Source organism: Bufo bufo, chromosome 7, assembly GCF_905171765.1.
Source record: "Bufo bufo chromosome 7, aBufBuf1.1, whole genome shotgun sequence".
NCBI lineage: Eukaryota > Metazoa > Chordata > Amphibia > Anura > Bufonidae > Bufo > Bufo bufo.
Window position 1 is genome coordinate 205457933 of NC_053395.1, and position 25060 is coordinate 205482992.

Below are 25060 nucleotides of genomic sequence, written 5' to 3' on the forward strand. Positions count from 1 at the left end.
CAGAACCCCTTAAAGAAGAGTTCTGCTTGCATGACAACAGTTCCTGCTCTTGCCACAGTTCAGTGTTATCATAGGGAACCAGAATCTGCCTTTCAATTTGCTAGTACAGAAGAGAAGAGATCAGATCAGTTGCTTTAAAGGGAACCTGTCACCGGGATTTGATGTATAGAGCTGAGGACATGGGTTGCTAGATGGCCGCTAGCACATCTGCAATACCCAGTCCCTATAGCTCTGTGTGCTTTTATTGTGGGAAAAAAACTATTTGATACATATGCAAATTACCCTGAGATGTGTCCTGTACGTGAGATGAGTCCAGCGTGAAGGAGCCCAGCACCGCCCCGCATCCTCAGAATCTCCTCCTTGCTCCCCGACGTCAGACAGCCAGAGCGCCGTAATCTCGCGATGCGCGAGCTAGCGCATGCGCTGTTCCTTCCCTGAGGCTGATGCCAGCACAGGGAAGGAACACTATGAGGACACTGCGCATGCGCTAGCTCGCGCATCGCGAGATTACGGCGCTCTGGCTGTCCGACGTCGGGGAGCAAGGAGGAGATTCTGAGGATGCGGGGCGGTGCTGGGCTCCTTCACGCTGGACTCATCTCACGTACAAGACACATCTCAGGGTAATTTGCATATGGATCAAATAGTTTTTTTTCCACAATAAAAGCACACACAGCTATGGGGACTGGGTATTGCGGATGTGCTAGCGGCCATCTAGAAACCCATGTCCTCAGCTCTATACATCAAATCCCGGTGACAGGTTCCCTTTAAAGGCTATGGACACCTTCAAGAGCATTTATTTATGATTGCATTTTACTCATTTTGGGCTAAAAATGATATCAATTGGTCTATATTAAAAACATTTCTGGGATACAGGGTTAAAAATCAGCCTGCAGGCGGTCAGTTTCAGTTTTTGTTGTTGTTGTTTTTTTAATCCTATCACCTGACAGCTCATGTAAAGCTCTGATCTCTGACCTTCTAACCTCGTAAATACTCATGATCAATTTTTAGCACACTGATATGGCTTATGAAGTCAGAAGATCAGAGTTTTACATGAGGTGTAAGATGACAAGTTTCAAAGAAAACAGAAGCAGCCTGCAAACAGACAGATTTTTAACCCTTGTAACTTAGAAACGGCTGAACATTTTTAATAAAGACCAGTTGAAAAAATAATTTTAGATCAAAACTAGTAAAATGCAATTATAAAAAAAAAAATACTTAAAGTGTGCTCAATACATAGCTCTGGAATCATTGCCATGGGTGGAAAAAAAATAAAAGCTCTGCAACTTCAGCTTATGTCAAAACTCAACACAAAATATAATGTAGATCTTCTGGTAGCAAAGTCTCACTTTTAACCTACATTTTGAGGATCTTTGCTTTATTTGTTTTATACTGCTCTTGGGTAGCATAATTTCTTAGGATACTTTCACACTAGCGTTTTTTGCAGATCCGTCATGGATCTGCAAAAACGCTTCGATTACAATAATACAACCGCATGCATCCGTCATGAACGGATCCAGTTGTATTATGCCTTCTATAGCCATGACAGATCCATCTTGAACACCATTGAAAGTCAATGGGGGACGGATCCGTTTTCTATTGTGCCAGATTGTGTCAGAGAACACAGATCTGTCCCCATTGACTTACATTGTGTGCCAGGATGAATCTGTTTGGCTCCGCTTGGTCAGGCGGACAGCAAAATGCTGCAGGCAGTGTTATGGTGTCCGCCTCCAGAGAGGAATGGAGCCAAACTGATGCATTCTGAGCGGATCCTTTTCCATTAATGCATTAGGGCAAAACTGATCCGTTTTGGACCGCTTGCGAGAGCCCTGAACGGATTTCACAAACGGAAAGCCAAAATACTAGTGTGAAAGTAGTCTTAAACTCCAGTCACATACAAAGCTGCATTTAGAATCCAGCTGGCTACAGACTGAAATCAGGAGGCACAGTAAACCCCTTAGTGTATGTTCACACAGAGTATTTTCTGTGCTGAAAAACACCTGTTGTTGAACCCTCATCTGGATTTTTAGGATGTGGTTTTTCTGCCTAACACTGTTTTTATGTGTTTTTTTTTATGCATTTGCAGTCCTGTAAGCTGGAAGTTTGAATAGAGCTTTGGATGTGAATGGAGTATAAACACATGGCTTTTACGCAGGATCAGTAGATAATAAAAGCAAAGTATTGGTGATATTTACTAAAAGACAACAATAAGCTGAAAAAATCCATTACATTAGACCTGGACATGGAAATATCAGTCCGGACGTTAATCGTTTGTAATAAAGAATTGCTAACAAGTAACCAATTAAACTTTACTGGAAACTTGCAGTTTTAGTTCTAGGTTATTTTATGAAGATCAGGTAAGAAATATGCTTTCAGTGTCTCACTCCCGAGAAGGCTCAAACGACTCACTGTCTTGTTCTAGTTTATGCTACTAGCACACGTAATAACCCCCCCATCAGACAGCCATGGCCATCCACTGACTGTACGTCTCCTTACCTTCAGGTTCTGTATTCTGACAGCTTCCGCAAACAGATACAAGGTAGAGCCGCCTACGTGATGGATACTCCTGAAATGAGACGTGTCCGTGAAACCCAGCGCAACATTTCAGCGGTAACTTATTATTAACCTTATTTGTCATGAATATTCTGCATATTAAAAGTCTATGGACGCCTTTGGGGCATTTTTTATGATTGGATTTTATTCCTTTTGGGCTAAAAATCCTTTTTTTCAATTGGTCTTTATTAAAAATTTTCTGCCTTTTTTTGAGGTATAGGGGTTAAAAATCAGTCTCTTTGCAGAGTATCACTTCTCAGTCCCATCAGCTGACGGCTCTAATCTCCTGATCTCAAACACTTGTGGTGTCTCACAGGGTGAAGTAATTGAGGGTATATATGTGTCTCCCAGGTTCTTAGCATATGCTGAAGAAAGTTATTTAGGAAAGGGTTAAGAAAAACCTAAGACTGGGTCCTGATGAGCTGCACCTGGGGAGTTGCTAGATAACTGGGCTGTCAACACACTTGCTCAGAACTTCCTGGGAGTGAGAGAAGCCACATCTCACTGAGGGACCCTGAAGGTCCAGAGCCTGCAAACTGCAAGTATCACAGGTTGCTGTTCAGACAGCGTGCTTATTTTGGGTGGACTGAGGATAGCTCATCCACGTCCTAGAGAGGGACCTATTGTTTAGTTAGAGCCTGGACAAGGCTAGGTGTTCCGTTTATGTTTTTGTGTTTTAATGCAACCTGTGAAATAAAGCTGGCAGGACGCCAGTTGAAATGCACTTCTGTCTCCTGAGGTCTCCTTCTGCGAAATAATCTGACTAATCCCCCTACCTTTTCACCTCTGGAAAGGTGAGCTAAATAACGGACTGCCACAATTGGTGTCGGATACGGGCAACGACACCTCAGAAAAGCTGAATGCTGCAGTGCTGTGTGGGAACTTAAAGGGCCAGAAGCCCGTTTGCTCAGTGGAACAGGTGCTGCTGAATACTTTAAAAAAAATTTAAAAAAACTGTGTGGAATTAAAGGGGGCTTGCTGCTGGAAATTTTTCTGGTCCTTGAACAGCTGGTTGCTAAGGGTAACGCCTGAATACAAATTGTTTCTGGACTTGGGAACAGGTATATGTTCTGGGTAAAACCTGCTACATTGCTGCAGAGAAAGACTCCTGACATGGAGGATATGTTAAAGGCTTTGCTGCAAGCCACCGCAGCCCAGCAACATGCAAACAAAGTGCAGCAAGAAGCTAATCGGCAGACAGAGGATCTGGCGCGGTCTATGGCAATGCAACTTACCACTCTAACCGAGATGCAAAACAAAGATCGTGTTGCTTTGACTGAGGTGGTGCAGCGCTTTGCAGACCAGACCCCTTGGTCGACTGAAATTGGTCCCATGGGGAAGAAGGACATATGTGCTGGGAACTACCTACAAAAGATGGCTGCCACGGATGATGTGGAGGCTTATTTGATGACCTTTGAGCGCACCGCTGAGCGTGAAAGATGGCCACTAGATCAGTGGGCCGGGTTGATAGCCCCCTTTCTGAGTGGAGAGGCTCAGAAGTCTTATTATGATTTGGATCCTGCCGACGCTCCGGATTACTGTAAGCTGAAAGTGGAGATTTTGGCCCGTCTGGGCCCAAAGAGTGCACCATTGGGTTTTTCAGGCAGACAAACCAGCTCGCTCCCAAATGTACGACCTGGTACACTTAACCAAGAAGTGGTTACAACCAGATGTTCTATCGGCTCCAGAGGTTGTCCAACGTGTGGTAATGGACAGATATCTTAGAGCCCTTCCACCTGAAATATGCAAGTGGGTTACCCACGGTGACCCTAACAGCGCAGATGAGTTGGTCTCTCTGGTAGAAAGATATGCTGCGGCAAAGGACCTGTTACAAAAGCCCCGCCTAACCCAGGAAAGTACCCGGCAGGGGGGTACTCCTGCGAGGGGTGGGGCCCCTAACAGGGACACAAGGGCCAAAGCTGAACTCTGGCCGGAACGCTCTGAAAGGTCCAAGTCTGACTTTCTGAGACCAGAACCTATCAAATGCTTCCGTTGTAGGGGACCAGGACATATTGCTGCTAACTGTCCGTTAAACTCAGAGCCCATGCAGTGTGATATGAGTGCTATGCCAAATACGAAATCGATGTTTGCCCAAGGGGTTTGTTCTATTGGGACCCCTGAAAAGGTAGGGGGATTAGTCAGATTATTTCGCAGAAGGAGACCTCAGGAGACAGAAGTGCATTTCAACTGGCGTCCTGCCAGCTTTATTTCACAGGTTGCATTAAAACACAAAAACGGAACACCTAGCCTTGTCCAGGCTCTAACTAAACAATAGGTCCCTCTCTAGGACGTGGATGAGCTATCCTCAGTCCACCCAAAATAAGCACGCTGTCTGAACAGCAACCTGTGATACTTGCAGTTTGCAGGCTCTGGACCTTCAGGGTCCCTCAGTGAGATGTGGCTTCTCTCACTCCCAGGAAGTTATGAGCAAGTGTGTTGACAGCCTAGTTTTCTAGCAACTCCCCAGGTGCAGCTCATCAGGACCCAGGCTTAGTTTTTTTTTAACCCTTTCCTAAATAACTTTCTTCAGCATATGCTAAGAACCTGGGAGACACATATATACCCTCAATTACTTCACCCTGTGAGACACCACATTTTCCCCCCTTTTTTCCCACAATTCCCAGAAAAAAGGAAAATCCCTCCCCAGTATTACGTCATACATGAGAGTGGGTATTATCGTTACCTGACAGGTTACCTGGTTGAGCACAGTTCCTATGGCAACTCCCCAGGTGCAGCTCATCAGGACCCAGTCTTAGTTTTTTTTTTTTTAACCCTTTCCTAAATAACTTTCTTCAGCATATGCTAAGAACCTGGGAGACACATATATACCCTCAATTACTTCACCCTGTGAGACACCACACACTCATTTAAGCAATACTCTTATCAGATAGATAAGTTTAGCTATAATGAGTATTTATGAGGTAAGGAGATCAGAGATAAAAGTGATACTTTGCAAAGACTCATTTTAACCCCTGTATCTAAAAAACAATTTTTTTTAATTAAAGACCGATTGAAAAAAAAGATTTTTAGCCCAAAATGTGTAAAATGCAATAATGAAAAACAAAAAAAAACAAAGGCTTCCATAGCCTTCAAACGGTTTTGTCATTTATCTTGCAGGATTACAAAAATGGGTTCTATTTTATATACCTCTCCTGTGCATAGGTTGTGTCTGGTATTGCAGCTCAGTCCTACGCATGAAAAGGAGGCCCGAGCTACAATACTAGACACCAATCTCCTATAACCTTTTTAACAAGATTGATATTAGGGTTAGGGAACGTTGTTGTAAGGCATCAGATTTGACCCCATAACAACTCTGTGGGTATGTTAAATCTGTCACTAGGAAATTCACTCTTACAGCAGGCACAATGCCTTCTAGGGTCTATCTCATCTGAATGACTCCCGGCATCCCTGCCGATCAGCTATTACACAGTAGCTCTGGTGCCAAAAATATGTGCCGACACTACACTGCTCCGTCCATTGTGTTCGACTGCTCCCAGGTAGGGATAAGCGAACCCAAACTTTACTATGTTCGGGTTCGGTGTTTGGGTGGGCTAGGAATTCCGTTATAACGGAATTCATAGACGGAATGCAAAACGGAAGCCTTTAAGAGGCATTCTGTTTTGATCCGTCATAATAGAAGTCTATGGCCAAGCACCGTCTGGTTTCCGTTATGCAGGATGGAACAGGACTTTGTTTTCCATCCTGGATAACGGAAACCAGACAGATCTGTTATGCTTGGCTATAGAGTTCTATTATGACAGATCAAAACGAAATGCCCTTGCATTCAGTCTACGAATTCCATTATAGTCAGTTATAACAGAACCTATAACGGAATTCCTAACCCACCCGAAGCCAGTAATGTTCAGGTTCGCTCCTCCCTACTCCCATGTGCTGGTGGTAATCATTAATTTCCTAACGATAATTTGTTTTCCCTTAGTCCTAACAGCAGCACAGATGGGGTTAACTACCCCCCGTGGACTGGTAGGACTGGCGGAATTTTAATGAGCCCAAGAACCAATAACAAAGCTTTACACCCCTACAAAAGGAGGGGACACCCCCCAGCCCACTGTGTCTATAGCAAGAATAACTTACTAGGATGGGAAATTTGTGTACTGCTGTTAGGACTAAGGGAAAACAAATTATCGTTAGAAATTAACGATTCCCTTACATCCTACCAGCAGCACAGATGGGGAGATAGCAAGAAGAACCCCTAGGGAGGGCCCTCATGCCTGCTAGAGATGTCCCGAATAGTTCGCCGGCGAATAGTTCCCGGCGAACATAGCTTGTTCGCGTTCGCCGCGGCAGGCGAACATATGCGATGTTCGGTCCGCCCCCTATACATCATCATTGAGTAAACTTTGACCCTGTACCTCACAGTCAGCAGACACATTCCAGCCAATCAGCAGCAGACCCTCCCACCTCCTGGACAGCATCCATTTTAGATTCATTCGGAAGCTGCATTCTTAGTGAAAGGAGGGACAGTGTAGCTGCTGCTGATTTAATAGGGAAATCGATAGCTAGGCAAGTGTATTCAGTGTCCACTACAGTCCTGAAGGACTCATCTGATCTCTGCTGTAAGGACAGCACCCCAAAAAGCCCTTTTTAGGGCTAGAACATCAGTCTGCTTTTTTTTCCCCCCCTGTGTAATCAAATTGCAGTTGCCTGCCTGCCTGCCAGCGTGTGTCAGGCTCACAGGCCAGCAAGTGCATAGTGTCACCAGCGCAACTCATATCTGGTGTCACATTCGATTACATTTAAAGAAAAACAACAATTTTGACTGAATAAATAGCAGTCAGTTACACATGTGTTTGTGTGTTTAAGGCCCAGTGCAGTGTGTCACTTCAGCACCATTCATATCTGGTGTCACATTCGATTCCATTTAAAGAAAAAAAACTATTTTGACTGAATAAATAGAAGTCAGTTACACACGTGTTTGAGTGTTTAAGGCCCAGTGCAGTGCATAGTGTCACTTCAGCACCATTCATATCTGGTGTCACATTCGATTCCATGCGCAACCATTATTGCCAGAGGATGTAGATAACAGGGATATGTCTCAGTCAGGCAGCATTACACACATGGACGTACGGTGTGATGATGATGATGTTGTACCCGCTGCTGCTTCCTTTGCTGAGTTGTCAGATACAAGTGAAGCGGTTGATGATGACGATGTGTCCGTGGATGTCACGTGGGTGCCTCCTCGAAGAGAAGAAGAACAGGGGGAAAGTTCTGATGGGGAGACACAGAGGAGGAGACAAGTTGGAAGCAGGGGGAGGTCATCGCAAGGAGCTAGTGGCACAGTCAGACAGCATGCATCGGCACCTGGGGTCAGCCAGACAGCACGCCAATCAACGCATGCTGTTGCCACCAACAGAATGCCGTCATTGCAGAGCTCAGCAGTGTGGCATTTTTTTTGTGTGTCTGCCTCTGACAACAGCGATGCCATTTGCAACCTGTGCCAAAAGAAACTGAGTCGTGGGAAGTCCAACACCCACCTAGGTACAACTGCTTTGCGAAGGCACATGATCGCACATCACAAACGCCTATGGGATCAACACATGAGTACAAGCAGCACACAAACTCAAAGCCGCCATCCTCCTCCTGGTTCAGCATCTTCAGCCACATCAACCACTGCTGTCCTCCTTGTCCCCTCTCAACCATCCGCCACTCCGTCTCTCGCCTTGAGCAGTTCCTGCTCATCTGCCCACAGTCAGGTGTCTGTCAAGGACATGTTTGAGCGTAAGAAGCCAATGTCACAAAGTCACCCCCTTGCCCGGCGTCTGACAGCTGGCTTGTCTGAACTCTTAGCCCGCCAGCTTTTACCGTACAAGCTGGTGGAGTCTGAGGCGTTCCAGGGGGACGTAACAGGGATTAAACTGATAAGAATAGAACAACATAACACACCACAACTATCTGGCGGCACATTAGATTGCACGCGCAGTGCCCCAAATTTGAAGTAGGAGGACCGACCAAGCATCTTTTTCAATCTCCCCGTTCCTAAAATCGATGCCATATACACGTCCCCTGATAGGGGACGTAACAGGGATTAAACTGATAGGAATAGTACTACTTAACACACCTTATAATAACGCAGAGAGAGGAAACGCAGAGAGAAGAGTCTGAAGAAGAGGAGTCAGAGGAGGAAGGTGGCTTTGAGGAGGTGGAAGACCAACCACAGCAGGCGTCCCAGGGGGCTTGTTGTCACCTTTCGGGGACCCTTGGTGTTGTACGTGGCTGGGTGGAGGAAGAGACCTTCAATGACATCAGTGAGGACAAGAAACGGGACATTGCTAGCTTGGTATACAACCTTGTGCAAATGGGGAGTTTGCGGTTGTGCAAATGGACTGTTTGCGGTGCGTTAAACAGGGAGTTTGGTCTGTCACTGTGAAGCGGGCGTAACTGTTACACTACCTGATCGATACAACATCATACCTGATGTTTTAAAACACGTTATTCCAAACAATTTAGGAATGTTAGGTGATTTATGCCCTTTATGGATTAAAACTCGACTCTGCGTCAAGTACGTAATTTTCCATGGGAGTTTTGCCATGGATCCCCCTCCGGCATGCCACAGTCCAAGTGTTAATCCCCTTGAAACAACTTTTCCATCACTATTGTGGCCAGAAAGAGTCCCTGTGGGTTTTAAAATTCGCCTGCCCATTGAAGTCAATGGCAGTTCGCCCGGGTTGCGAACATTTGCGAAAATTCGCGTTCGCGAACGGAAAATTTTATGTTCGCAACATCTCTATAGCCTGCCCAAAGGCCGAAAACTTCGCTACCCTGGCGTCTAGTCTGTAGTGGGAGATGAAAGTGGATTCAGAGCTCCAGGAGGCAGCTTTACAAATCATCTCCAGAGGAAGGAGACTTCTTTCTGCAAAGGAAGTAGAGATGCCCCTTGTGGAATGGGCCTTTACAAACTCTGGAGGATCCAAAGCCTGAGAAACAAAAGATTCTCTGATGGCCTCCTTAATCCAGCGACTAATCGACGCCTTGGATGCCTTGCGGCCTTTAGACTTACCGGCAAACAGGATAAAGAGATTCTCATCTAGTCGCCAGTAAGAAGACTAACTTCAGAGTCACGAACTTTAAATCCACCTCCTCCAAAGGCTCAAAGGGGGGAGATGCTAGACCCCCTGAGCACAACTGATAAGTCCCACTGAGGGATGGGCCTCAGTACTGTAGGCTTCAATCTTTCTGCTCCTTTAAGGAAGCGTTTGATGAGCGGGTCCCGAGAATAGGGTCTGTTAAGACAGGCCGAGATGGCAGAAATCTGGACCCTCAGAGTAGATGGAGCAAGGCCTCTGTCTAGGCTGTCCTGTAGGAATTGAAGTATCGTAGAGAGGGGCAGATCTGCAGACGCCACCTGGTTTGAAGCACACCATGACGAGAAGATTTTCATGATTCTGGAGTAGGCTTTCTTAGTAGATTCTGCTCTTGAATGTGACAATGTTCTCAGGACCGACTCCGAAAGCCCTTCTATTCTGGGAAGGGACTGATCAACCTCCAGGCTGTCAGGTTGAACCTGTGCAGATCTGGGCAGAGGTAAGCATCCCATGACACCAGGGTCTGCCGTGGGGGGAGCCTCCAATAATGTCCCCGACTCATCTGAATGAGCTGGGTAAACCAGGATCTCTTGGGCCAAAAGGGTATGATGGCTAACACCGAGGCCTGATCCTGACGAATTTTCATCAATACCCTCGGTATTATGGAAAAGGGAGGGAAGATGTAAGCCAGCCGAAACCTCCACAGTATCCACAGAGCATCTATCGCCAGGGGGTTGTCCTCCCTGTAAAGGGAGCAGAACCTCTCCACCTTGGCATTGAACCTCGTTGCCATGAGATCTACCTCTGGCAAACCCCAACTGAGAATTACCCCGTTCTCTGAAAGGAGGGGTAGAGATCTTGTGCCTCCCTGCTTGTTGATGTACAGGACCGCAGTCATGTTGTCTGACTGTACTCTCACTGCCAAGCCCCGGATTCGGGGGGCAAAGTGAAGGAGGGCTAGCCGGATGGCTCGAATCTCGCAGAGATTGGAGGAAAGTAGCCGCTCCTGAGGAGACCAAGTCCCTTGGACAGGGGAATCGTCTAGGTGAACGCTTCAGCCTCCTTGGGACGCATCCGTAGTCAATATGACCCAGGATGGCTGGGTTATAGACTTACCCCCCGAGAGATGGATCGACCATCTCAGGGAGGTTCGAGCCTGACAAAACAGGGAACATATGGAATTTAGCCCGGCGTGGCTGCCATCCCATTTGGCAAGGACCTCCGATTGTAGAGGGCGGAGGTGCCACAAAGCCCAAGGGACTGCCTCCACAGCCGCTGACATGAGCCCCAACATCTTCATGAGAGTCCTCATGGAAACTCGACGAGGAACAGATAGGAACCTTGCCAGGTCCAGAATCCGAGTTCTTCTTTCTGGAGTCAACTGGAGGGACATCCCAACAGAGTCTACTTTGAAGCCTAGCTAGGTTACTGAAGTCGACGGGCTCATGTTCGACTTCTGCCAGTTTTTGATCCACCCTAGGCGGAGCAGAAAAGAGATAGCTACATGAAGATGGTGGGTAAGAACTGGAACAGAGGAGGCTTTTAGGAGATAATCGTCCAGGTAAGGAATTATGGTCACCCCTTAAAGCCTCGAAGCTGCCACCACCGAAACCACCACCTTGGGGCTGGAGCAGAGGAAATCCCGAAGGGTAAGGCAACAAATTGAAGGTGCCTGAGGACCCCCGAGACCTAGACCGTGATCCTGAGATACCTCTGGGAGGCAGGATGGATGGGGATGTGAAGATACGCATCCTTGAGGTCCAGGGTAGACATTACATCTCCGTGGTTGAGAACGTTGATCTGATGGTTTCCATACGAAACTTTGCCTTCCTTATAAATCGATTGAAAAATCTCAAATCGATAATCATCCGGAGGTCTCCAGATTTCTTGGGAACTAGAAAAACCGGAGAATAGATCCCTAAGCCCCGCTCTCCTGCCAGAACCTCCTTCAGAGCGCCCTTGAGGATATAGTCCTGGATATAGGCCTCCAGAATCGCCTGCCTGGCGGGCAGTAGGCGATGGTTGACGACAAATCTGTCCGGGGAGACGACCTGAGGTTTATTAAGTAGCCCTCGGAAATGACCTTTAGGACCCAAGGGTCCGGAATCTCCTGAGCCCAGACATCCTTGAACTGGGCGAGACGCCCCCCAACGGGCACAAGGAATAGGAAAATCTTCCGGAAGGATGGCAGGAGTAGAGGGGGTTAACCAAGAGCCTACGAGAGGCCCATAGTCAGGAGGGCTTAGCCTCCTTAGCTCCTCTGCGAGGGCGCTTAGAAATTTTTTGCTGCGCCCCCCAGTCTCTACACGATCTATTTTGTCCTTGTTGGCCGGATCTACCGCCACACTCTTGTCTGCCCCGTCCCCGAAAGGGCTGCTGGGGAAGTCTTTTCCCCTTCTTATCGGAGAGATCCTCCATGATCTTGTCAAATTGTGAGCCGAACAAGCGGTCAGGCTCAAAAGGGAGATCGCACAAATTATACTTCGATGCGTTATCCGCGACCCATGGTTTAAGCCATAAGGGCCTGCGGGCTGCAGAGACCAGGGCCATGGACTTGGCTGCCAATTTTTGTTGTAACTGTGCCGTGTCGCACAGAAAGTCAGTCGCCAGGTTGACAGTCTTAAATGCGGCCAGGATGTCGTCCCGGGACACCTTCTGGTCCACATCCGTCTGGATCTGATTTAGGAGGTAACAGAGGAAGGATGAAACTTCAGTAGCCGCGATAGTGGTCGAAGCAGAGGCTGCAGCAGCCGAGTAGCCTCTTCTTAATATGCACTCTGCCCTCCTATCAAGGGGGTCTTGCAGACTAGACCCATCATCTGCTGGCACCAGAGTGCGTCTGGACAGTTTGGCGATAGCCATGTCCACCTTGGGAATGGAACCCCACGATTCCACCAAGGAGTTCGCCATGGGAAACATGGTCCTGAATTTCTTAGTCAGGGCTGGACCTTTCTCAGGCTTTTTCCATTCCATCCACATAACGGAAAAAAGAGTCTCTTCCGCCTTGAAAACACGCTGTGCCCGACCGGCGGGATCGGAGGACTCCCCGGTGTCAACATCATGGTCCCCCGACCTGATGGACTTTAGCAATTTCTGAGTTCTCTCTGGTGGAAAAAAAGCATGATGTTAACTCCTCTTCATCCAAAGAGGAGGAGACCAAAGAAATTGCGATGGGCCTCTCCACGGGGGCGAGGCGGTATCCATGGGAGCTTGAGTAGCGGCAGGAAGCCTCTCGTCCAGCAGGTTAACCACGCCCTTGATGGATTCGTCGACATATCCCTTAACCCACGCGTACATTTCTTGCATGGTGGGTTCCCCGTGGCCGACTGGGATCTACGGCAAGCCTCGCACCTCAAGAAGGGACAATTGTCATCCAGCAGCGTACTGCAGTCAAAGCAGGCCAGATGCTTCCTCTTTGAGACCAATTTACGGGTCTCCGGGTCCTTAGGTGAAGCCATCGCTGCAAAGAAAAGAGAATTAATAATTCTGACAATTTGACAACCATCAGGAGAAGGGCGTAAGCAGAGGCCCCCCTGAAGTAGCGCAGCAGAAAAAACCTCAATGAGAACAATAGTAGAAGTACCAGGTACTAATGGGCTCTGGGAGCTAGCTTACAAAGCGTGTGCTCCCAGAGGACGATTGAGAGACTAAAGGAGCTTTAAAGAGGACCTTTCACTAGAATAGAAAATCTAAACTAAGTATACAGACATGGAGAGCGGCGCCCAGGCATCTCCCTGCACTTACTGTTATACCTGGACGCCGCTCCGTTCTCCCGGTATAGCCTCCGGTATCTTCATATGTTCGGCTCCACCCAGTTGAGCCTACCGGCGTCTCTTTCTCCCAGGCTGTAGCGCTGGCCAATCGCAGCGCTCAGCTCATAGCCTGAGAGAAAAAAAAACTCTCAGGCTATGAGCTGAGCGCTGCGATTGGCCAGCGCTACAGCATGGCTCAACTGGGTGGAGCCGAACATATGAAGATACTGGAGGCTATACCGGGAGAATGGAGCGGCACCCAGGTATAACAGTAAGTGCACGGAGATCCCTGGGCGCCGCTCTCCATGTCTGTATACTTAGTTTAGATTTTCTATTCTAGTGAAAGGTCCTCTTTAAATAGGCGGAACTCCCACCCCCAGGAGGATCTAATCTAGATCCTAACTCCCAGACAAAATAAGTATATTACAAGTCGAAAAATAGGCTAAATACTCCCCCTCCCCCCTCGCAGCCAGAATACAGTCAAAAAATCTGTCCGAAAAAGGAATATACTCGACGAAAGCCAGGAACCGGAAGTGACGCCAAGAAGGGGCCGACGTCACTTCCGGTGATGGCGGCGCCCATCGGAGACGCTGTGAAAAAGCCGCGCCGGTCGAGAGCCCGGAGAAGAGGGGAGGTAAGAAAAGGAGAAGCCCCGAAACGTAGTAAAGAGGGGCTAAGAGGAAAAAAAAAAATACAAAATATCCAAAGTAGGCGGAAAGAAACCGCCAAACATCAAAAAAACACTTCCCCCCCCCCAAAAAAACGGAGGGGAACCGCCAGTCCACCTGTCCGGAGGACAGAAAAGAATACAGTGGGCTGGGGGGTGTCCCCTCCTTTTGTAGGGGTGTAAAGCTTTGTTATTGGTTCTTGGGCTCATTAAAATTCCGCCGGTCCTACCAGTCCACGGGGGGTAGTTAACCCCATCTGTGCTGCTGGTAGGACGTAAGGGAATCAGCTCTGGCAACTACTCAATGAACAGAACTTTGTAGTTCCAATGTGGAAGCTACTGCAGAACACCTGATCGGTGGTAGTGCCCGGAGAAAGAATACTGCAGAACAGCTGATTGGTGGTAGTGCCCGGAGACAACTTCATCACATTGTTTAACCAAAATTAAAACCCTTTATTCCGATTCCTTTACATTTTAGGTGAAGTACCATGAGGACTTTGAGAAGCAGAAGGGAAGCTTCACACCTGTGGTCACCGACCCAATAACGGAACGAGTGAAGAAGAATACCATTGACTTTAGTGACATTACCTACCGTGGAATTCAGAGGAAAGTTGTGGAGATTGAACGAAAGAAGAGTGAACAGGATCAGGATGTCACAGGTGATGGAGGAATTAGGATGTCCCTTTGTGGGCAATCGCCACTTACAGGTCGGAAAATGTTATGCCATGAAAGCAACGTTTACAGCATTACCCCTGATACCTATGACGTTGATCAGGGTAGTTTGGCCCTGAGGAGGCAGTCCATCTAAGGTGTAACAGTCTATATATTTCTCCTCTTAGATCTTAGAGTCTGGCGTACAAATCCTGGATCAGTCTTCGACTATGACCCTGCTGAGGACAATATCCAATCAAGAAGCCTACACATGCTTTCTGGTACGTTGCCCGACATCTCGGTATTCTTTGTTAATGCATTTTAGACTTGGATAAACATTATCTTTAGTGAATATAGAGCAACACCAGGGGCCTAGGGGTTGCTATGGTACCCTGGGAGGGGGGGGGGGGGGGGGGGCCATGGTACCCTGGTTTGATCCCATACCTTTTGCTGCTGGGTTTGAAGAACCAGTGCAGGACTCCCCTCTCAAGAAGATGGGGAATTGGTTTGAGTCATTGAAAGGACATAGAGGACTAAACCAAGACCAGGTTGGTCTTTGCCTTGGGAACCCTCTCTTTATTGTACCCCTTTTGATTTGCAGTTCAAGCCCGCCGCAGCCGTGAACACTCCCGTTCTGCCAGTGCCTTGAGCTTGAGCGCAGGAGATGAGAAATCCGAACCCTCCGATGGCGCCGACCACCACCATTCCTATTATAGCAATGGTGGTCTCTTTACAACCAGTGTAACAGGTACGATGACCGTTAATACGAGAGGTGACGGACTCATAGAGCCCTACATGAGTAATTATCATTTCATTATTTCATAATACCTATAGGCCACAAGGAAAGTTCACAAATACTATTTTACCAAGGTAAGAGTGGGCTTCACAAGGCAGCCCGCTAGCTCTATAGTGTCTGGCAATATATAACCGCTTGTAGCAGCAATTCTAGCTTACACATTCTACCAAGAGGCTACCTGTTCTCATGAATTTCATATTACGTTCTAGGTTACAAGCAAACCAAAACTACTGAGCTTCCCCAACAGAGATCATCTTCTGTGGCCACTCAACTAACCACAGCCTCGTCAGTCCCATCACATCCATCCACTACTGGAGTAAGTATCTCTGTATCTTTATACATATGGCTGAAACATTCCTTTAAGATGACCTAGTAGTTTAAGAGGTCGGTATCTTGGTGATTGACATTTTCATAGAGGTCTGTTAAAAGGTTGAAAAAGCATCTCCATCAATTAGTCTTAGTCTCCCCTTCACGTTTGTCACCGCATTAATAAACAGGTCAATTCGGTGAAACGGAACATAGGTATCTAAAGAAAACCCAACAACTAATCTTATTTATATAATCTTTTATAGCCGATTTCTTACGTGTTTATTATGTTATGGATCGGACTATATCTCTATGTGGAGATCACCTAGTTAGTAAAGCCTCTCACCCAAGACAGTTGTCTCTGCTCTGATGAGGAGCAATCATCCTGTAACAGCTGTATGCGTAATCCTAAATTCTGTTTTAAGGACTGTTTAAAAGGTTGAGCACTGACTTACAGTATAGGATTACTGCCTTTCAACAGGAAGTGACAGAGGAGTTTTTTTTGTTTTTTTTAAAGCTGTAATTTGCAGCGTATTATTTGCCGACAGCTGATTATTCAACTGAGCGTGATAGGTTAAAACCTTCTCAAGACTTCGACCTTTAGATTTAGGATTCTTGCACACAAAAAAAACCTCGATGGCATTAGTGTGCTGTCCGCCTCAGTGTGTCCTTTCCACAAATTATAGAACATGTTCCATTCTTGTCCGATAAGAATAGTCATTTCTAGTAACGGGATGGAGAAAAATGCAGATCGCACACGGAAGGTGTCCAAATTTTGCAGATCTGTGGTTTACAGACTGCAAAATGGTCATGTGTATGAGGCCTAATTCAGACAGATACACCCCTTTATTTACAGGGCACTAACAGGGCGGAGGTCACACTACCATAGTGGCTTCTAGTGGAAAACGTCAGGTTCCTTTGAAAAGCAGCCAAGCTAGTCATCAAAGTTCCCTAAAAGAGGACTGCACTATATTGCGGTATGAAGGAGGCAATAACCAACTATATTTCCTTTTCTAGAAAACCTTCAGGGCCATGTACGACTACAGGGCAACGGATGGCGATGAAGTGACCTTCAAGGATGGCGATACTATAGTAAACGTCCAGACCATTGATGAAGGCTGGATGTATGGGACAGTCCAGAGAACTGGCAAGACTGGCATGCTTCCAGCGAATTATGTGGAAGCCATTTAATGCTCCACTGAAAGGCCGGCTCCTGTACTGATGGATATCCATCCGAAAAAGACCCCTCAAAAGGAGCGGCAGCCATTGTCTTTTTTTTTTTGTCATCTTGCCTTATATGTGGAATAAAAACTATTTCAAGCCGAACATCTTATGTGACATTTTCCCAACATTTGACTTGTACGTTCTAAGACTTGTCTTCCCTTTTTCTTAGCTTAGGTAACATCAGCTAATCTCAGAATGACAGCGGATCGCCGTTTACCGATTCATTCAAAGCTCGCGTATATCGTGATAGACTCTGACTGTGCCATCTGCATTTTGACCTGCTATTGTAATGTTCAGTGCTTCCTACTGTACACAGACGTAGGATTCTTCATGGCGGAGAAAAATCCACCATTTTACATTGGTTTAGATATTCGCCCTAGGATATAACAAAAACGGACGAGCCTCTCCCCTCCTCTGCTTCTGAACTCTGCATGCAAATGATTATGTTCTAGGGTCAACACCTTGTGCTCCCTGTACATTAGTGAACAATAAAGCTGGGGTTTCTGCAGTATGTACCATGTTAGTGTCATTTATTTAAGGGATTACTATGGCTGTAAAAACATAGAAAAAAAATAATACATCTACCGTTGTATCTGCTCAGAATATCTATAGTTTGTAATGCACTTGTCATGCCTAAGCCATCAATATGTGCTTAGTGGGGTCCAGCACCCTCACAAATCAGCTGGTCCTGTAGCCGGACCAGAGCTGAAAGCACAGCGCCATTCATAGTGTAGTGGTCATGCCAGGGTACTGCAGCTCAGCTCACATTCTGATTGGTGGGGGTGCAGGATGACCAATCCTGAGGATGGTTAATCAGCATCAGGAGTCTGCAAAACCTCTTTAATAATGGGAGACTAGAGGTAGTTATTTTCCAGAAGGCCATTAGGGGCAGCATCAGTTTCCGTATCAGCTGTATAAACTTGTACATTAGGAGATCCTCTCCGTGGCATCTGTACGGAGCCAAAATGTCAAATGCTTCGTTTTCCAGTCTTTGAATGGAATGCCATATGTTGCCCTATATGCGGGTAGCATAAAGTAGTGACTGACACTATAGAGGTGCATCATTTACTTTTCAATGTGCATTAGTTTAATAAAATCCAAATCTACCAGGTGGGGTCCTCAATATTCAACAGCGGTAGGATCACTGACCACCCACTGCTGATTGATAGCAATCTCCCTGTGCACAGTAATGGGAAGGCAGCCATTAATAACCAGCAAGTCAGTGGTTAGAGTCTGACACTCAATGGGGATTCCAGAGTGTGCGCCCATCATTGAGAGGATAACAGATAAAATGGCATTTTATGAAAACTACTGCATATTTAAGTGATATCCAGATATACATCAGAGAGTCTGTCACTACTTTACACGGTCCTTGAAATGGGCAGCATAACCCTGCGGACAGGTTCCCTTTAAAGCAGTGTTCCTCAAGTGCTCAGGGCCAACCTACAGTCATGATTTGAGAATATCCCACAGAATGAATACCTGGGGTAAGTCCTGATGCACTGACACTAATTATATCACCTGCTCAATACTTTAAACAGGGATGCTCAACATGTGGCCCCCCCAGTTGTTGTAAAACTACAACTCCCACCATGCTCTGCTGTAGGCTGATTACTGTGGGCTGTCCAGGCATGGGAGTTGTAGTTTTGCAACAGCTGGAGGGCCGCATCCCTGCCTTATAACATGACTGACAGATGGGCCTTGAAGACTGGAGTTGAGAAACACCGCTTTAAAAAGGTTACTTCAGAGCCATGGTGGCATCTGGCGAGTATGCAGACCCCTTTTATAGCTCAGTTTGGGTAGCACCATTATAGGGAGAGTGAAGTACACATTGGTATAAATTAAACATTTGCAACATCCCATATTTATGCTTGCATAAAGGGACAAAAGCAAGGAAGGTTTGACAGACAACTAGGTCTGCAAAGGAGCCACAGACAAAACCGTGACTTAAAGGGCACCGCCCAAAACTCATTTTTCATTTTTGGGCATATTAAAATCCTATATAGGGCGACTATTCCCTATATAGGGCTCTTAACTTGTTCCGAGAGTTCGTTTCATAAAAAAAATAAAAATAAAGCTTTTAAAATATGCAAATGACGCCGCCGCATCCTCCTTTTAAACCCCCCCCCCCCCCCCCCCCCCCCTCAGGTTGATGGGGCTGACAGGGCCAGCGAGTGCTCTCCTCCTCCGGCTGGCCCTGTCAGCATTTCAAATCCCACGCCTTGTGTCTTCATTCCGCGCAGGCGCTCTGAGAGAAGGACGCTCTCTTCCTCAGCGCGCCTGCGCCGATGACGTCTTCTCTTTCGGGTTTAGAGGTGACGTCATCAGCGCAGGCGCACTGAGGGAGTGCTGAGGAAGCGAGCGTCCTTCTCTCAGTTATATTAGATGAATTGGGAGAGATAAGCATTCCCTCTAATGCAGGGATGCCCAACCTGCAGCCCTCCAGCTGTTGCAAAACTACAACTCCCAGTATACCTGGACATCCTACAGCTATTAGGGCATGCTGGGAGTTGGTTTTGCAACAGCTGGAGGGCCACAAGTTGAGCATCCCTGCTCTAATGTAATGTTTGAAGCCCTTGGTATAAACGTCCCCAAAGAGTCACTAGCACTGAACGACGAGAAGCTGTTCATCTCTGTAAAAAATGTAAGCACTGTAGACATGAAAGAGTACTTTAATAGTTTAATAAATTTTACATTTTAATTCTAAAAAGGGAACATATGTAGCAAATGACATTAAGAAGCCTGGAGGAACCGACTTAAATTATATGTACAATGTGGATTTTACCAGCAAAAGGAGCATCAGTCTGCAGTCACCACTATATACACAATATACAAAATGGACACTAGGATCTGTCCGCTACAGAGGAGGGGGAGCTTCTGATAAAGGGTAGAAGAAAGGAGGTGTGAAAGGCCACTGGGGTGCTGATACTGTACAATGTATGAAAAGGGCAACCTAAAATCACATGAACTAAGCTCCCTGCGTGCAAAAATAGGCTGCAAAGTTAGACCTTTATCCCCCCCCCACTTCATAAAATTTCAAGGGTAAGTGTGTTGTGTTTTTTTTAGATCTCCAGAGTATCCAGACTTTTGATAAAAAAAAACAAAAAAGTTTTATGTATACAGCTCCTATGCAAATCTATAGGTTTTTCATGCATACAGAATACAAGCAGATCCCCTGCAGTGCCTCTTCCTCCCATCTGTCCCCTCTTCTACAGGTATGTAGAATTAGGTCCGGTTCCTTTTTAAAGGATTTACCTGGGATCAGTTCCGATCAATTATTCTTTTATTTTAGCAGTATGCAACGCTATTGTGACCTTCAAGAAGCAGAGCCTGAAACACTGCTGCACGCTTTGTCTGAAACCATGGAAACGGAGAGCATTGTATAGGAGCTGTATACACAAAACAGTAATATATTTTTTCCACAAAAATACTTTATTTTAGATGCACTGAATATCAGAAAAAGTTGCAAAAATTTATGTGGTGATTTAGACACACTCCATCTCTATGTAGATGTATGTAAAATAATGTCCCGTATACCGTGAAGCTGCAGTACCCAAAAATCACACCACCTATGCAAGTGCTATCTAAATCACTGAAAGCCCATTAGTTCATGGGCCTGGGGATGGAGTGGAGGATGGGAGAGTGGATTTTAAGGTAGCATTAAATTATATGACAATATAAAGACCTCATGTGTAATAGTCGGGATATGTACAAAACTTGTTTTTAAAAAAATACTGTTTCAAGTATTGGCATATTTTGTCATGTGAAGACGAAGTAATATATAGATGGCTTATACAATATTAAAAAGTCAGGGGAAAAAAATAATCTGCTACTTAAAGCACTATGTATATAGCAGCAAGAAATCTAGACAAGGAGAAGGGACATCACAGGACGTCTTCTTAAAAAATGGAAAAAAAAACTTCAGTGTCATAAAAATTCCATCTTAAGAAATAGGAATAAAAAAAGGTCCTGTAACAGGAGAGACTCAGAGACAGAAAGTACTGGAGTCTTAAACCGAACCACCGTGAGGTGGAGACCTCCACCGGGACTGGAGATGTCTGAACACACAGTTGGAGATCATTCCAAGTTTTTCCTGCATCTCGAATAGCTGGCTTCCTGAATACTTCCCAAGCTCTTCAGAAGTGAACATCACCGAAAGAGCATCGATCTGGGCCAAAATGTCTGGAGTGGATGATGTCTCTGTAGTGGACGTCGTAGCCGATGCCTCTGGTAAATCTAGGAATGTGGAAGCCACAAAACATTAAAGGGTTTTCCAAGATTATAATTATTTTTTTTATTGATGACCTATCCTCTATAGGTCATCAGTATGAGATCAGTATGAGATCGTTGGGGGTCACACACCTGTTGGATTCCCAATCGATCAGTTATTCTGAGCGGCTCTCCTGTAAGCTTACCAAGCACCGCTCCATATACTGTACAGCGGCTGTGCTTGGCATCACGCTCAGCCTCATTTACTTGAATAGGGCTGAGCTGCTCCTAGGCCACGTGATCCACGAATGGGTCGTCACAGGCCTAGGGAAAGCTGAGAGAAGGCAGTGGCGCTCACAGAAGTGCCGCTGCCTTCTCAAACAGCTGATCGGCAGGGGTCAGACCCCCACTGATCACATACTGATGACAGAAAACCCCTTTAAAGCCTAACAGCTATACTAGGGGTTACTATGACATCAACTAACCCCCCCCCCCCTCCCCAGTGCTATCTAATACATTCCAGAACTGTAAGGGTTACATAGAATTCTAAATCAATATAATGCTATGTAAATCCAGTCAGTGCTGGGAGGTCAGGCCAGGTGCTGCGATGCGGACTCGCTGCGGGAGGAACGCTCGTCTGCAAGGGGCCTAATACTGAATCTTTTCCCATAAAACTACATATCAATCTTCTCATCTCTTTCTCCATAACAAGCTGCCCGCAGATTAATTAGCATTTTCATGGCGACAGGTCCCCTTTAATTCACAGCAGTGGTCTCCAACCTGCCTGCGCTCTCCAAACACTACAAGGTCCACAACAGCTGCTGAGATGCATGTCTCAGAATAGCGCTGCTCAGTCTGGGCTTACGGACCACTACATCAGATACAGAATATAGAGAAATCCATTACCCCTCTCAATCTTCTCTTCATCAGCAGGCCCAGGCTTCTCATCGACACCATTCAGTGGCTTCTCGGATTCATCAAGAACAGCGAATTCATCATAGCCTTTAGACTTGGTCTACAAGCATAGACAGGTGTGGGTTTAGTCCGGCTCTGGGCATAACTAGCTAGGATTTATAACGTCATCGGGTTTAACCCTTACCTGCTGCTCATGGTAGATTCTTAGGGCTTTCTTCACTGTAGAAATCTTTGGAGAACGGATGGGCAGAGTTTTTATTTCACAGGGGGTCAGAGTACTAAGGTCACCGATAGTTTTAATGTTTTTTGCACGGATCAGTTGTCCCAATCCTCTTGCCCTACAGGAAATAAAAGTATATTTAGAATCGCACGCAGTGCCTGCAACAACTGAACTGATTTGTGGAAATCACACCGGGTAGAAACGAATGGCAGGGTCAAAAGCTGCATTTTGGATACTGACTGGGGAATTAATTTTTTTCATTATTGTTCCCTTAGATCTTGAAGTGTAGCCTCTTCCCCTTTTGAATTGGGGTAAGAGACTGCCTGCTTGAATGAGAGCCAATGCTGCTGTGATCACAGGACTTCACTAGTTCGCAAGTTCACTCTACAGAACGTACTAGCTAATAAAAATTACTTTACATGGACATAAGTTAGGAAATAGCGAAATGCTGCAGGAATTAAAGTATCCTCCTATCATACTCCATACTAACACAAATAGACTGCTCAGTTTGCAAGTGAATGAAGCTAATACAAAAACAACCCAAGAGTTTTTAGGTGGATTACTGGGGATATGCCAGTCTCAAATCAAAATTCCCATTCGACTTACCACATGTTGGAAGTAATCTGGGGCAATATGACATCTACAGGAGTTGTGCAGTTCATCAGGGCTGGGTAGACGCTCTCTTTTGGAGAAGGCATGGATTCTTTTGTCATTTCTGAAATCTAAAAATGTAAACCCTAGTTACTAAAATGTATTAAGGCAACAAAAAAAAATTACACAAACCATGATACATGAATATCGCATGATCGTGGTGGATTCTTGATCATAACGCAGCAACATTTTAAAATTTTGAAAACTAGACAGGAAGAGTCAAAATACTAGTAAACCCCTCTAAAGTAGTGCCCAAGAAGTGGATGCCATATCAACCCACCACCTCCACAAGATGGAGCTTAGCGGACCGCTTACCAAACTTTTCTTTGAGCTTTTAAATCCAAGCACTCGGGCTCCAGGAGACACAAATCCCTTGGTTGGAGTGGTGTTAATCTGAACAATGAAATAGGTTTTTATTTTTACTAAATCACTTCTTGCCATTTTATAAAACAGTATACAAGTCAACAAGCACTACTATTCTGGCTCCAAAGTGTGGTTTCTTCATGCAGCCAAGTGTCCTTAAGCTGCAATCACACATGCAGTTTTAGATCTGTGGATCTGGGAGGAAGGGTGTTCTTCCCTTATATATTTACTTTTGAATCTGCTACTGTCATGGTCTAAAAATAAATAAATAAATAAAAAGCTGCATGTGTAATTCCAGACTTGAAGGGGCTATCCCGTGGCAACAACTTATCACAACAGTTGTCATGGGACCACCCCTTTAACATGGCCATGTGAAGCAAGCACCCATTTCCCCAACTTAAAGGATATGGACACCTTTGTTAAAAAAATAAAAAAATAAATTTACACTAAATTAAATTTTGTGGAGAAAATAATTTCTCCAATTGGTTCTATTCATAAATTTTTTTTCAATTTTGTTCTGAAGCCTGAGTTTACAGAGAATCCGTCATCTGACGGATTTTGTTGTGCACACAGGTGGGCGCAGTGTATGGCAGCGTCAGGTGGGCGCAGTGTATGGCAGCGTCAGGTGGGCGCAGTGTATGGCAGCGTCAGGTGGGCGCAGTGTATGGCAGCGTCAGGTGGGCGCAGTGTATGGCAGCGTCAGGTGGGCGCAGTGTATGGCAGCGTCAGGTGTAAAATGGTCTGCATTTCTGCATGGGAGACTAGTAATGGTTTCCCTGCAGAAATATTAGCCTCATAAGGTTATGCGGGCCTATGCATTATATATGTGAATTACTGCAAAATTCGTACTCCTCGTATAAAAATACTCAAAATTGGAGTATTTTTACTCTTCTGCAAAAGAAAATTAAATAAAATAAATGTAGTGCGACCTCTGCTGTCAGATGTAACATACTGCTGACAGTCTGCTTCAAACTGCAAAAAAAAAAAAAGCCATTTATCACAACACAAAAAGTGTAATACCAAGCGATCAAAATCATATGTGCCTTAAAATGGTACCAAACATCTCATCCCACAAAAAAAAAAATTAGACCCTGCCTACGACAAATTGCCCAAACAAAACAAAAAAATGGAAACAAACATTTGCAAAAATGCCTCTATTGTGTAAAATAACTATTTAAATGCACATATAAGGCATCACTGTGTCAGTAACAACCTGCTTAAAATAGCATGTGATCCAACCAGTCTGGTGAACGCCATAAAAGTGCATTTTTTTTTTTCCCCCATCACAAAAAGTGTAATACCAAGCGATCAAAAATTCATATGTACCCCAAAATGGTACCAAACCATCATCTCTTCTAGCAAAACATTAGATCCTACCTGAGTCGCCCCAAAAATTTAAATAGCTTTCAAAAAATGAAAAAAAAATTCCCCCCAAAACTTTGCGTAAACCCCCAAAAAATAAAAAATAGACATTAGGTATCGCCGCGTCGTTACGACTTGCTCTATAAAAATATCACATTATCTACTTTGTCAGGTGAACATTGTAAAAAAACAAAACGCAAGAACAGCCATTTTTTTGTTACCTTGCCTCACAAAAGAGTAAAATATTATATATACACACATTTATATTTTAGGTTATGCATTATGCAAGAATTCCGTTATGGATTCTGCTACCACGGGCCATAACTAAGGGTCCATTCACACGTCTGCATAATG

General features: G+C 45.5%; 2 protein-coding genes across 12 annotated transcripts in view; one reads left to right on the top strand and one right to left on the bottom strand.

The window, feature by feature from the left end:
- The window catches only part of NEB (nebulin), a 169316-nt gene extending 151819 nt beyond the window's left edge, over positions 1-17497 (top strand). For all 10 annotated transcript variants that reach the window (XM_040441352.1, XM_040441354.1, XM_040441357.1 and 7 more), the window contains 7 exons: positions 2500-2607; positions 14488-14668; positions 14849-14941; positions 15268-15408; positions 15495-15530; positions 15666-15772; positions 16780-17497. In XM_040441352.1, coding sequence (XP_040297286.1) covers positions 2500-2607; positions 14488-14668; positions 14849-14941; positions 15268-15408; positions 15495-15530; positions 15666-15772; positions 16780-16953 — 840 coding nt within the window. In that variant the 3' untranslated portion in view covers positions 16954-17497. The remainder of the gene's footprint in view (positions 1-2499; positions 2608-14487; positions 14669-14848; positions 14942-15267; positions 15409-15494; positions 15531-15665; positions 15773-16779) is intronic.
- Positions 17498-20005: 2508 nt separating this feature from the next.
- The window catches only part of RIF1 (replication timing regulatory factor 1), a 60982-nt gene continuing 55927 nt past the window's right edge, over positions 20006-25060 (bottom strand). The window contains exons 33-37 of one of the 2 annotated variants that reach the window (XM_040441363.1): positions 23297-23374; positions 22937-23052; positions 22295-22448; positions 22102-22210; positions 20006-21222 (exon numbers count right to left, since the gene is read on the bottom strand). In XM_040441363.1, coding sequence (XP_040297297.1) covers positions 20996-21222; positions 22102-22210; positions 22295-22448; positions 22937-23052; positions 23297-23374 — 684 coding nt within the window. In that variant the 3' untranslated portion in view covers positions 20006-20995. The remainder of the gene's footprint in view (positions 21223-22101; positions 22211-22294; positions 22449-22936; positions 23053-23296; positions 23375-25060) is intronic. The other variant, XM_040441364.1, reaches the window with a different exon arrangement.